The following is a 13,138-nucleotide window of genomic DNA, read 5'->3' as shown; positions in this document are numbered from 1 at the left end:
TTTAATTCTTTCTGTCGTTTTCCTTCTTTCGCTGTCTCTGAGTTGTTTCCACAAGCGAGCTGTGTGGATTTAATTGTATGATACCCCTCTGTCCATGCAACATCTCCTCACACTGTTGGCATTTCTGCCAAATCCATCCAAAAGGCTTTTCGCTGCTGGCAGCCGCCATTTTCTCTCAGTTCCGATGAAACAATTGTAGGTGTCTACTCATTAATTTTCCCAGACCGGTTGCATCAAACATTAGCCTTTCCAGGGGAGATTTACCAAATCGAACTGGAAATACAAATATAGTGACATATTAAGAGCTCACCTCCCCACTAGAGAGTAGCAGTTGATGAGGTCAGTGGTCAACAGGTTGTGTCTTATATATATATTTATATATAATATTTATTAAAATTTTGCATAATAAAACAAGTATTCAACATAAACATTTAAACACAATAAAAGGCATAACAGAAAAAACAAACAGAAAAAACATAAAAATCTAGTTTTTTACTAACCATCTTCATAACCCTCTTTCCTGACTTCCTCACATCTCCCTTTTCTGTGTTCCCCTTTACACAATCAAATTCGGCAATTCCTTACCCTCTTTCCAATCTTATTTAGTATTATACATTTCAACCTATTATGTCTTCGGTTTTCCTTTCTCCCTTATTTCATTTATTTAGCTTCGACATAATTTTACTCTGGTCATGCCCTTTTTTCTTAAAACTTTTTTGCATATTTCTTTTTACTATGTCACTGATGCCATATTATCTTTATACCCAACATCATTTTAACATTCAAACATTTTACAATGTTTTTGGAGATATTCTTTGAACTTCTTCCAGAACAGGTTGTGTCTTGGCATGTAGGCCAGCTTGGGCTGGGGAGGTTTGAGCAGGGCTCTGGGTGCATCAGTGCTACCAGACTGAGGCGTCTCTCTCGTTGGCAGGCGTGAGCTGCTCAGATGACGACGAGAAGCCCCGCAAACGGCGCCGCACCAACTCCTCCAGCTCCTCCCCAGTCCTCCTGAAGGAGGTCCCCAAGGCCGCCACGCCGGTCACCAAGACCATCACGGTGCCTGTCAGCGGCAGCCCCAAGATGAACAGCATCATGCAGAGCATAGCCAACTCCTTGCCGCCCCACATGTCCCCTGTGAAGATCACCTTCACGAAGCCGTCGACACAGACGACCAACACCACAACCCAGAAGGTGGGTAGGGATGTTCAGTATGTGCGGCTGAGAACGAGAGGTTTCCTTAGCCTACAGCAGGCACCCCCTAACTCGGCCCTCCAATAAACATTCACAAACTGTTCATTGTAATATATGGATAGACAACTTGAGGATCTTTACAATTTTATAACATGCAGCTAGAAATATGTGTTGAGAAACCAGAGAAAGGAGCTGAGGGAAGTCCGGGGGTGGGGTGGGAGGTTGGGTTTTTTTTGTTGAGGGGGGTGGGGGGGAAATGGAGGGAAATAATAATCATGTGGATGATGTATTTTTGATAAAACCATTGTGTTGAAATTTCCAATAAAACAACAACAACTCTGCCCTCCAGATGTTTGGGGACTACAACTCCCATCATCCCTAGCTAACAGGACCAGTGGTCAGGGATGATGGGAACTGTAGTCCCCAAACATCTGTAGGGCTGAGTTTGGGGGTGCCTGGTCTACAGTCCCTGTGCAGTCCCAGCCACTGTGAAATTGAGGAGCATATATTTCTGACAGATGACTCTTCAGAGCTACCTGCTGTCACCATTTTGGCTTTCCCAGTCTGGGAAAGAATAGCGGGGGCCAGCCAATCAGAAGTGTGAGGAGCTCCAGTAAGTTTGCCACTCGCATTGCAGTACGCTCACAAATGTGGGGAGGCTGTTTCACCCCGAAACCGGGGTAGAGGCTCAGTCCAGTCTACAGACTGGAAACTGCTATTGACACCACCCTGCAACACCAGTTCTGTTTAATTGTCTGTCGTTTTTTCTCCCTGAGTTCCTCTGTTATGTGCTGATGTCTTCTCCCTTCAGTAAAACCCCATCCACCACATTTCAAAAGATGCTGCCTGTGGACCAGCACACGTTTGGTCCCACAAATAGGGCAGAGTCACAGGCTGCCAACTCCCCTAACAGCCTGTCTCATAGGGTGGCTGTGCAGGGAAATGAGATAGCCTTGTCTGCGGATGCAACCTCAAGAGCTGCTCCCAAGAGAAATGGCAGGCTGTAAGTAAGTTTTAGTGAACCTCAAGCCCTCATCCACGTTTTGGAGGTTGTCATTCAATCGCATATTGATAAGCGAATGCAATAATAACCAGTCAGTTTGGGCGACATGATTTATTGTCACAAAGCCAGTTGCGAGCGATGGCAGCGTTACCCTTACTCCGAATGGACAAACGTTCCTTTTGGGAGCAGCGAGGGGCTGTCGGCACAAGGGGCGATGATCGAAACCTTTTTGTGTGCTCTCTTTTCCAGGTGATCATAGTCACCACGTCTCCCAGCTCCACCTTTGTCCCCAACATCCTCTCCAAGTCTCACAACTATGCGGCCGTCACCAAGCTCGTCCCGACGTCGGTCATTGCCTCCACCACCCAGAAGCAGCCGGTGGTCATCACCGCTTCCCAGTCCTCTTTGGTTAGCAGCTCCACCAGCACCTCTACCAGTGCCTCCACCGGGGGCTGCTCCACCCTTTCCTCCGCTCCCAGCACGGTCGCTGTGACCACCGTGGTCTCCTCGACGCCCTCCGTGGTTATGTCCACAGTTGCACAGGGTGAGACGTTGGCTTTGCATGGGGAAGGTTCTGAGATTGCAACACCCACTGCCTTGGGTGAAAAGAGAGGTGCAGCTGAAAACTGCGTGCTACATCCCATTAGGGTCTTCCAGGCTTACTTTGTGTGCTGCACTTACTGTCTTTCCCCGAAAGTACCGTATTTTTCGCTCCATAAGGCGCACCGGACCATAGGGCATACCTAGTTTTTTGGGGGGGGGGAGATCAAGAAAAAAAATCTTATTTCCCCCTCCCAGCCCCATTGAGCAAACAAGCCAAGACAGCAAGCGGGATCCATCCGGCTGGCTGTCTTGGCTTCCTCTTTAGCCACACACAACCTCTCCAGCCAGGAGAGGCTGCGCGTGGCTTTGGCAGAAGCCAAGACAGCGAGCGGGATAGATCCCGCTCGCTGTCATGGCTTCATTTTTAGCCATGGTGCTGGGGCGGAGGAAGCCCGAGCTTCCCCCAACCCCAGCCCCCAGAACAGGTCCGGGAGCAGCGGCAAGGTTGTGAAGCCTTTGGAGTGCAACGCGAGTTCCCGCTGCGCTCCAAAGGCTTCAGACGGCTATCCCTGAAGCCTGGAGAGCGAGAGAGGTGCTCACCGACCCCTCTCACTCTCTAGGCTTCAGCGAAAGCAACGCATAGCCTCCGGAGTGTGGAGGGAGCGCTCCCTCTGTGCTTTGGGGGCTTCGCGTTGCTATCACTGAAGCCAAGGAGCCTGTATTCGCTCCATAGGACACACACATATTTCCCCTTAATTTTGGGAGGGGAAAAAGTGCGTCCTATGGAGCGAAAAATACAGTAAGACATCCCCCGAAAATGAGATCTACTTCCAGTTTTGCCTCTCGCTGTAATATAAGGCATCCCCCGAAAATAAGACCTCCCCGATAATAAGGCCTTCTCTGAACATAAGGCCTCCCAGGAATATAAGGCGCCCGAAACCACCTTAAGGCGTCTAACTCCTCTGGACCATAGCGGTGGGCGCCGCCACGCAGCTCACTGATTGGCCACAGCGCAGCCAGAGCTGTTCAGGCAGTTCGAGGTCTCTTTAAATCAAAGAGCTTGGGGTGCCGCCAGGACATGCTACCGCCTGCTGCTTGCTCTGCCCTGATGGAGTCTGGCTGACTCACAATTAGACAATAAATGTGTACCGTATTCTTCTTCATGGAAAAATAAGACATCCCCTGAAAATAAGACCTAGTGCATCTTTGGGAGCAAAAATTAATATAAGACACTGTCTTATTTTTGGGGAAACAGGGTATGATGAGTTCTACTTACTATTGTTGGTAATGGGGCAGTTAGAGACAACCCCACTTTCAGTGCTGCAAAAATCCTGGGGCAGCGCACTGCTTCATTTGCACTCTGCGCATGTCCCATGACTTCCTGCTGTTGCAGCAATGGTCAAGTGCCATGCTAGGTGCTGTATTCTTTCCAGTTGCATTTTTATTACTTCTTTTGTTTCTTCCATATTCTAATCTGCAATACGTTAAAAACAACAACAACGTAAGAAATAGAGGAAGTGGTGAAAACGCAACTGTAGGCGACGACAGTTACATACGTCTAGTCGACATGCGACCGCCTCCATGTGCATCGCTACAACCTGGAAGTGGCCGGGAATGGGGAAAAAAATTGGCTTATGCGTGCTCTACCATCGCATGCTGTGACCTGGAATGTAATCCCCATGCAAATTGGGGGGTTGCCTGTATAAATGGGTGCTGGATGCAACGGGTGGGACGTCTTCAGCCACAAACCCCCAGACATGCCGCAGGCCACGCGAATGAAACTCAATGGCTGCAGTTTGGGAAGCCTCGGCCCAGTATACCTGAAGGAATGTCTCCACTCCCATCGTTTGGCCCGGACACTGAGGTCCAGCTCTGAGGGCCTTCTGGCGGTTCCCTCATTGCGAGAAGTGAGGTTACAGGAAACCAGGCAGAGGGCCTTCTTGGTAGTGGCACCTGCCCTGTGGAATGCCCTCTTATCAGATGTCAAGGAAATAAACAACTACCTGACTTCTAGAAGGCATCTGAAGGCGGCCCTGTTTCGGGAAGACTTTAATGTTTGCTGTTCTATTGTGTTTTTAATATTCTGTTGGGAGCTGCCCAGAGAGGCTGGGGAAACCCAGCCAGGTGGGCGGGGTATAAATAATATATTATTTTTATTATTACTACTACTACTACAGTGGTACCTCTGGATGCAAATGGGATCCGTTCCAGAGCCGTGTTTGCATCATGAGCAGAACGCAACCCACATCTGTGTGGGTCGCGATTTGCTGCGCATGCGCGTGATGTCATTTTGAGCGCATGCGCAAGCGGCAAAACCCGGAAGTAACCTGTTCCATTACTTCCGGGTTGCTGCAGGACGCAACCTAAAAAGATTTAACCCAATCCGAGGTATGACTGTATAATTATTACTCGGGTCACGTGAAGTCAGTGTGGGAGTGGGCCTTGGCTGTGACTCAGAGGTTGGTAATGATCCAAAACAAAGGACAAAGCACCAAATGCTTGCCTTCCTCCTCTCTTCAAGGAGTCTGCACATCGGCCATCAAAGTCGCAGCGGCCCGGTTGCCTTCGCCCAAGACCCTGGTGGGGGCGCCGACCCAGATCCTGACACCGTTTCCTAAACAGCAGCAGCAACAACAGCCGTCTCCCAAGCAGCAGCTTCAGCAAGCCCAGCCGCAGCAGCAGCTAACCCAGGCTTCCCCCGTGGCCGCGCAGCAGCAGCAACAGCAACAACAGCCTTCCCAGCAGCAGCAGCAGCCAGGCCTGCACCCCCAGCAGTCTCCCCTTCCGCCAGGCATCAAGCCCACCATCCAGATCAAGCAGGAATCAGGTACCGATCAATGGGTTGCTCCGGGCGTTAACCCACTACCACCATGTCAGGGATTGAGGCAATGAACCTGTGCTGCCAATTCTCCTAGTAGACCAGTATAAAGTAAGCAGCACATAAGCGGCGCACAAAACGCTACCAAACCATTCTACGTTCTAAATCTCATATTAATAATCCAAAAATTGAGAGAGCTATGTACAAGATTCACTACAGAAGCCACAAACAGGAAACACAGTCTTTCTGTAGCTATCTGGCCTTCCTTTTTAATGTTTGCTTCTTACGTCCACCTCCCACTCGTGATGCCTCTTTTCTTTCCTAGGGGTCAAAATAATCACCCAGCAAGTGCAGCCCAGCAAAATCCTCCCCAAGCCAGTCACAGCAACTTTGCCCAGCAGTAGCAATTCCCCTATTATGGTGGTGAGCAGTAATGGGACCATCATGACAACCAAACTGGTCACAGCCCCTGCTGGTGAGTGATTCCTTCCTATGCTCTGTAGAGGGTGGAAAGCATTTTAAACTTGGGAAATAAGCTTAAATGGTGATGTACCTAGGGCACAGTGAAGATGATTGTACAGTACAGATTGTTGGACATATTTGAATCGTTTTTAGCCTACTTACATGAGAATACGAGTAAGTTTGTGTACTAAAAAAAATATTTAAAAAAATACTCCATTCTCTTCGTTATGATGTGGGGCCCACACTTCGTCAAATTAACATGTCGGAGACAAGGATTCCTACCTAGTCTTCTCCCTGACCTGCTGATTTTCAATTTCCAAAGACTTGTGTGTTTGTGTTGAGAAGCATTCAGTCCTGTTAAAGTGGAACAGCCAAGACACCTCTCCACTTTTGCAGAATTTGCAAGGGGTGAGGATGATGATTAATTGAATTTATATACCGCCCTATACCCGCAGCTCTCAAGGCGGTTCACAGAATAAACGTGAGCATATAACATGCACAGTTTTAGCCTTCTCCCTGGCATGCTGGTTTTCTGTGTGCAGGGATTTAGCATTTGCGGAGAGGGACATTGAAGTGCTGCGATCCCATGTCTGGCTCGCCGAGACCTTAGGCTTGCCACCTGTCCGGGGTTTGTGTGTGCTTATGTGCATGTGCACAGTTTTGGCAGTGTTCACCTCCCATTGGTGTCTGTTCATTTAAAACATCTGTACCCTTGCTCTTCAGCCAAAAAAGGCTCCCGGAGCAGCTTGCATACAATCAAAACAAAGCCGTCACTCCCCACAGGCTTGCAGTCTAAAAAGCACAACACACAAGGGGAAAGCGACGGCGGGAGGAGAAGAATCGAAACTCAGGCACCACTTTCTGAACAGCGGCTCATACAATGGCTGAGCTCCGATTCTCTGCTCACGGTGTCGGTTCCTCTCGCTGATGCCTCTGCTGTCTTCCTTTCCCTTCCCCCCTTTGAACCAGGAACTCAGGCAACCTACACTCGTCCGACGGTCAGCCCGTCCATTGGGACACGCATGACTGGCACGCCAGGCGCTGCCACTTACGTCAAAACCACCAGCGGCAGCATCATCACGGTCGTCCCCAAATCGCTTGCTACGCTGGGAGGCAAGATAATCAGCAGCAATATCGTTTCTGGTAGGTAGGCCTGTGTCTCGACAAACGCAGGGACCAGATGGGTCAGTTGGAGTCAGTGGAGCTTCGGCTGGGTTTTCTGTGTGTTGCTGCTGTATGTTTGAACAGTGGGCTCCAGCAGGAGGCTGCAAGAAGGAATTATCATTATAATTATTGATGAATTATATTTATATGCTGCCCTATGCCCGCAGGTCTCAGGGCAGTTCACAAGGTAAAATTACAATATAAAAACACAAAATACGCAATCAAAACAGAAACAGGTGAATAAACCACACACACCTCAACACATAAGATAGAGTTATATAGATATCGATAGATAGTCCCAGGAGGGAAAGATAGAGGAATTCCAGGGAAAGTATCTGTTAGGAAATGGGACTTGTCACTGGTCAGAAACTAGACTTAAATATACAATATGATATACAATATCTTTATTGTCATTTTCCCATGCAGAACAATGAAATTGAAAAACTACATAAAACATTCAAAACCCCCTAAAAACTCTAAATCCTAGATCCTGGGGTTATTATTACTCAGATTTGATGAGGGAAGTCACAATGTTACAAATAAGGACTTAGTAATTTTTTTACCGTCAGCACGCTTGACAATAGCTAGAAGGTGGAAAGATTTAGGAGACAACTTGCTGTCTGAATAGTACCAGCAAACTTGAACATTGCATTGAGGGGGAAACTGATGCAATAGGTGAAGTACAAGGAACAGTTTAAGAATGACAAAGAAAAGCTGCAAGCCACGTTTATTAAATGCATAGCACAAAAGGAATGTAACTGCCCACCGCTGCCAGCAAGTGACCTACTCTGAAATACGATTGTTTATAGTGTCGTCTTTGTTTACAAAGAAGGAGAATTCCAGTCATAAGTAAAGAAGAGCAAATGTATCACAGTACGACAGAGACTTAACCAATGCTCTTGACTATATGTTACTCGTACATTTATGATGATATATGCTGTCTTGTTTTTGTTGCAAAACAAAATACATTTTTAAAAAATAAAAATGGAGGAAGCCTTTCCCTGCTTCCTGTGCAAATCAGCAATAAATCTTTGCAGTAACGGCAGTCACTGGCACACGCATGGAAACTCCATATTTCTTTGTTGTCGAAAAGACAAATGAATGCTGATCTGTAACAGTGGCATATTTTTAGTCTGTTTGTATTTTAATTCAAACACCCCCTCCCCCTGGAAGCTGGCAATGTTCTGAGCAAATACCACTGCATGTAGACCAAACTGTTGTATTTTCGCTTTTTTTGAAAGGTAACTCCTTGATGAAGACCTATTTCCAACAAAAAGGTACCCAAAACTTGCAGTGCTCTAGAAACCTTTGCATGATTCCCCAGCCCCGCCCCACCCCCCTCCATGATGCGTCACAGCACCCCTCACCCTGTGACTTTGCTGGTGTTTTACCGATGAGAAGCTGCAAAGCCACATGAGACGACACAGTCTCCTGTTTTTAACTGAGATCTGCTCTGGCAGGTAAAAAACAGCTTTGCCAGTCAGTTTTTCCACTTGGACCTGACCTGATATGAGGTTGTGCCCCGGGCCTAGCAAACTGTCCCCTTCCCAGGGTCCCTGTGCTCTCTGGTGCATGCTCTGGAAGCCCCTGTAGCTATAGCTCCCCAGTGACTGCTGGCCAGCTTAGCTCCCTCCATTGCATGGAGTGGGGAAGTGGTTATGGGTCCCCCTGCCTGGAATAGAGAGAAGGGAGTGTCATTGGTGTTTTCTTGTACTTGGTGCCCCCTAAATGGTGCTTGGATGAGGCCGTTTTAAATTGTAATGCCACGGGGGAACCGCAGCAGTAATGCTGCTTCTAACCGAACCTCCTTTCTATTTCCCCTCCCACTTGGGCAACCAAGGAACTACGACCAAAATCACAACCATCCCCGTGACGTCCAAGCCCAACGTGATAGTCGTGCAGAAGACGACGGGGAAAGGAACCACCATCCAAGGGCTTCCGGGCAAAAACGTGGTCACGACGTTGCTAAATGCGGGGGTAAGAGAGAGGGAGTGTGATTATCGCTATTTCATCATCATCATCAATACCCGCTGCCTTGTGGAAGAGGCCTTTGGGAGAAGAAAAGGCTATAGAGTAGACCCTCCTTCTGGCAACTCCTGCAGCCAAGCTGGTACCAAATGTACTACGCAGATGGTCCATCCTTAAGTTTTGTGTTTAGTTTGCTCTCCACTAAGCATGCAGTAGGGACGCGGGTGGCGCTGTGGGTTAAACCACAGAGCCTAGGACTTGCCGATCAGAAGGTCGGCAGTTCGAATCCCCGCGACGGGGTGAGCTCCCATTGCCCGGTCCCTGCTCCTGCCCACCTAGCAGTTCAAAAGCACGTCAAAGTGCAAGTAGATAAATAGGTACCACTCCGGCGGGAAGATAAAAGGCGTTTCCATGCACTGCTCTGGTTCGCCAGAAGTGGCTTAGTCATGCTGGCCACATGATCCGGAAGCTGTACGCCGGCTCCCTCAGCCAGTAAAGCGAGATGAGCGCCGCAACCCCAGAGTCGGCCATGACTGGACCTAATGGTCAGGGGTCCCTTTACCTTTAAGCATGCAGTTACAGGGCTTTTAACCCTTTGCATTGCATAGGGGGAAATTGCTTGGTCCCATGCAGGTGGAGTATGAGAGCAGAGCAAGTGAGTTAAGTCACATAATGGGTGTGATTTTTTAATTTTCTGGCCTAGTCTCACCAAGGCAAACCTGCAAGTTTTTTCCTCAGGGAGAGAAAACGATCCAAGCGGTGCCAGCTGGAGCGAAGCCAGCCATCATCACTGCCACCAGGCCCATTACCAAAATGATCGTCACGCAGCCAAAAGGGATCGGGTCTGCCGTCCAGCCAGCTACCAAAATCATCCCGACCAAAATTGTTTATGGGCAGCAGGGTAAAACGCAGGTATGCTTAAGAACTTTGGGCGGGGGGGCAGGGCTAACGTGTTTCACCACCAGCATAAAAATAGCTTTTTAACACTCTGCCTTGCTTTGGCGAACAAGGCCTTCTCTGTGCACTGGGTCTGGGCTGTGGCCACTAGATCTCGTGGGAGCATCCCTGGGCTTCTGGAGCCAGCGTGTGGAGAAAGTCTTGCTTCCCCAGTAACGTGGAGAGCTAAACAGCTGTTTTTTGCCCAGTTTTCCTGCTGCAAAAAGAACTTTCAAGCTCTCTACCTTGCTTGTAGGATATCAACCAGCATCTTTTAGCTGTGTATGTTTGAAATCATATTGTGTAGTCCATGGATTTTGCAATCTCCAGTTTTCCAGGACACAATTGCATTTTGAAGTTTGAGGCTTTGACTTAACTGTGGGGCCAGTTCAGCTGTGTAATCATCATCATCATCTTCATCTTCATCATCATTTTGATTTATACCCTGCCCTCCCCAGCCAAGACCAGGCTCAGGGCAGCTAACACCAGGTATAAAAACTGTTGAATAAAATACAACTTAAAAACAAGATTAAAGTACAACATTAAAATGCAGCCTCATTTCAGTAGAAACTCAAATCAAAAACTTTTTGGGGATGAAAATGTCAAATCTTCACCAAGGCCAACTATCCAGACTAGTCCTACGTGGGCCAGGAAAAAAACCAGGGAAGTCCCCAAATAGGAGTTCCATCACAGAAGGAGAAAGGAAAGAGGGGAAGGGGATCAAGTTGATTCCAAGCCAAAGGCCAGGCGGAACAACTCTGTCTTACATGGAAAGAAATCAGATCCCTCAGGGCCCTGGTCTCATGGGTCAGAGCATTCCACCAGGCCGGAGCCAGTGTTGAGAAGGCTCTGGCTCTGGTTGAGGCTAATCTGACTTCCTTAGGGCCCAGGACCTCTAGGGTGTTGCTATTTATGGACTGTATTTATATTCTTCCACTTCGATTGCTGAGTGCACAATCGGGAGAGATAAAGGGTGATGGAGAGCATTTCCCCCCTCCCATAAAAAAGCCTTTTTAAAGAAAAGCCTGAAAAAACGAAAGCCGAATCTTTAGTGGAATTAAACATATGCCTCTGTTTCTGTGGGAAGAACTGGGTTTGGTGCTGGAATGTGGGCCCCAAGAACTTTGCATGGGGATAACGTTGCCCTTGGTGTGAACAAATGTCCACCCCTGCTGTAAACTGCCCCCCCCCTTCTTTTCAGGTCCTTATCAAGCCAAAGCCAGTGACCTTCCAGGCAACGGTTGTGAGTGAGCAGACAAGGCAACTGGTCACCGAAACCCTTCAGCAGGCTTCCCGGGTGGTAGAGGCAGGGAACGCTTTGCTGCCAGAGGTGAAAGAGGAGCCCCAGGCGTACACAGACAGCAGCTCTTCTTCAACAGAATCCTCACAGGGTTCCCAAGGTTAAACCTGCATAGATCTCCTAGCGTAATGCGGCTTGGGTTGGTTTTTGTATTTTCCCGGAGGTTGCATCCCCAAGTTTTGGGGACTTCCGAGCTGAGACTAAATGATCCTAGTGGTTCCTTTGCAACTCAAAACGATTCTGTGGTTCAGACTTTGGGGGCAGATTGGCCTTGGCTGGCCTCATGAGCTCGGCTTCTGAGCTCTGCATCCCCAACTGTTCTGCGTTCTCATAAGATGTCCTTTGATCCTGTTGTTAGTGCGTATCTGTCAATGGAGTTAGAATCATAAAACTCTACGGCTTGGACAGTTCCCGTTGGTGGTCAGCCCCTTAGTCCCAGTTACCACGTTTCCTTAATCATAGCATGCAAGCACAGTGGCCTTAAAAGGACATGCAGCTCCATGCACACCCACAACAGAGCCCGCGCACCTGCTAATGCAATAGTACTTAGAGACCCAGACTGGTGTAGTGGTTAAGAGCGGTAGACTCGTAATCTGGTGAACCAGGTTTGATTCCCCACTCCTCCACATGCAGCTGCTGGGTGACCTTGGGCTGGTCACACTTCTCTGAAGTCTCTCAGCCCCACTCACCTCACAGAGTGTTTGTTGTGGGGGAGGAAGGGAAAGGAGATTGTTAGCTGCTTTGAGACTCCTTAGGGTTGTGATAAAGCGGGGTATCAAATCCAAACTCCTCTTCTTCTACTACTTGGTTTCCTCCTATTTCCGTCTTTGTCTGTGATCATTTTTGTAAGAAAACACGGCCTCCTAGATCGATGGCCAACAGGGAGCAGCAAAGTGCAAATTGGAGGAGGTGGGAAGAACAGCAGCTTTGACATCCCTGAAGTTACATGAAATTCGTTTTGAAGAGTTGGCACCCAACAGACTCCCAAGCTGTAAGATGGGCCTGTGGCTTAGCTAGGAGAAATATCAAAAGCAATTCTTTAGAGATGCCCCCTTCTCTAAGTGCTGTCAATTCAATTCAAAATCCTTTATTAGGCATAGCACACCACACATTAACAAACAAACATCATATACAAACTGTATAAAATACGGGCACAGCAAACACAATTTATCCTAGTCCTATTCTTAACTCCCAGAAATTAAACGGTGTACATGAATAACATAATACAATATAATATAAAATAATAATACAATGCAACAACATCACCTACCATTAACAACCACTAAGTCCCTTTATCATGGCCCATTCTTTCTTCATGGACAGCTCTTAAAAATTCGGCCGCTATTAAAGTAATTTGATCATCGCTGTCCGCCAGCATGTCCTGAACAGTTGGTTGAGTAAAAATCTGTTTATTGAATTTTAGGGCCTCATATAATTGTATTCTGGCATAACTGCCAAAATCACAGGAAAAGAATATATGCTCTAGAGTATCTAGTTCCTTTTTACTGCATTTGCAGAGACGCTCAGATTCTGGGATAGCTAAATATCTTCCTCTCACTACCACCACAATTCATGTTTCTTCAGATTTGTCATGTATCCCTTTTGGAAATCTCTACACAAAGGGAGATTTAAGTGGATAGGAGAGCAGGTGCTATGCTTTGCAACCTCAAGCATGGCGAGAGCACTTTTTTCTGTGAGAGTCTTCCTAATAATTTCCCATGTATCTTTGGGATCAGAGATTTCAAAGTCA

The 13,138-nt window shown here is 47.7% G+C and overlaps 1 protein-coding gene across 15 annotated transcripts in view; it reads left to right on the top strand.

Moving 5' to 3' along the window:
* The window catches only part of EMSY (EMSY transcriptional repressor, BRCA2 interacting), a 45,982-nt gene that overhangs the window by 14,719 nt on the left and 18,125 nt on the right, over window positions 1-13,138 (top strand). For all 15 annotated transcript variants that reach the window (XR_014563554.1, XR_014563555.1, XR_014563556.1 and 12 more), the window contains 9 exons: window positions 935-1,194; window positions 2,447-2,741; window positions 5,262-5,567; window positions 5,884-6,033; window positions 6,990-7,163; window positions 8,426-8,461; window positions 9,025-9,161; window positions 9,891-10,064; window positions 11,290-11,488. Coding sequence is in view for 10 of the 15 variants with exons in the window: in XM_083736050.1 (XP_083592176.1) it covers window positions 935-1,194; window positions 2,447-2,741; window positions 5,262-5,567; window positions 5,884-6,033; window positions 6,990-7,163; window positions 8,426-8,461; window positions 9,025-9,161; window positions 9,891-10,064; window positions 11,290-11,488 (1,731 nt within the window). In the remaining 5 variants the exon portion in view is untranslated. The remainder of the gene's footprint in view (window positions 1-934; window positions 1,195-2,446; window positions 2,742-5,261; window positions 5,568-5,883; window positions 6,034-6,989; window positions 7,164-8,425; window positions 8,462-9,024; window positions 9,162-9,890; window positions 10,065-11,289; window positions 11,489-13,138) is intronic.

Source organism: Podarcis gaigeae, assembly GCF_964106915.1.
Source record: "Podarcis gaigeae genome assembly, chromosome: 4".
Lineage (NCBI taxonomy): Eukaryota > Metazoa > Chordata > Lepidosauria > Squamata > Lacertidae > Podarcis > Podarcis gaigeae.
Note: the sequence above shows the minus strand (reverse complement) of the source record. Positions and strands in the feature narration are given on the sequence as shown.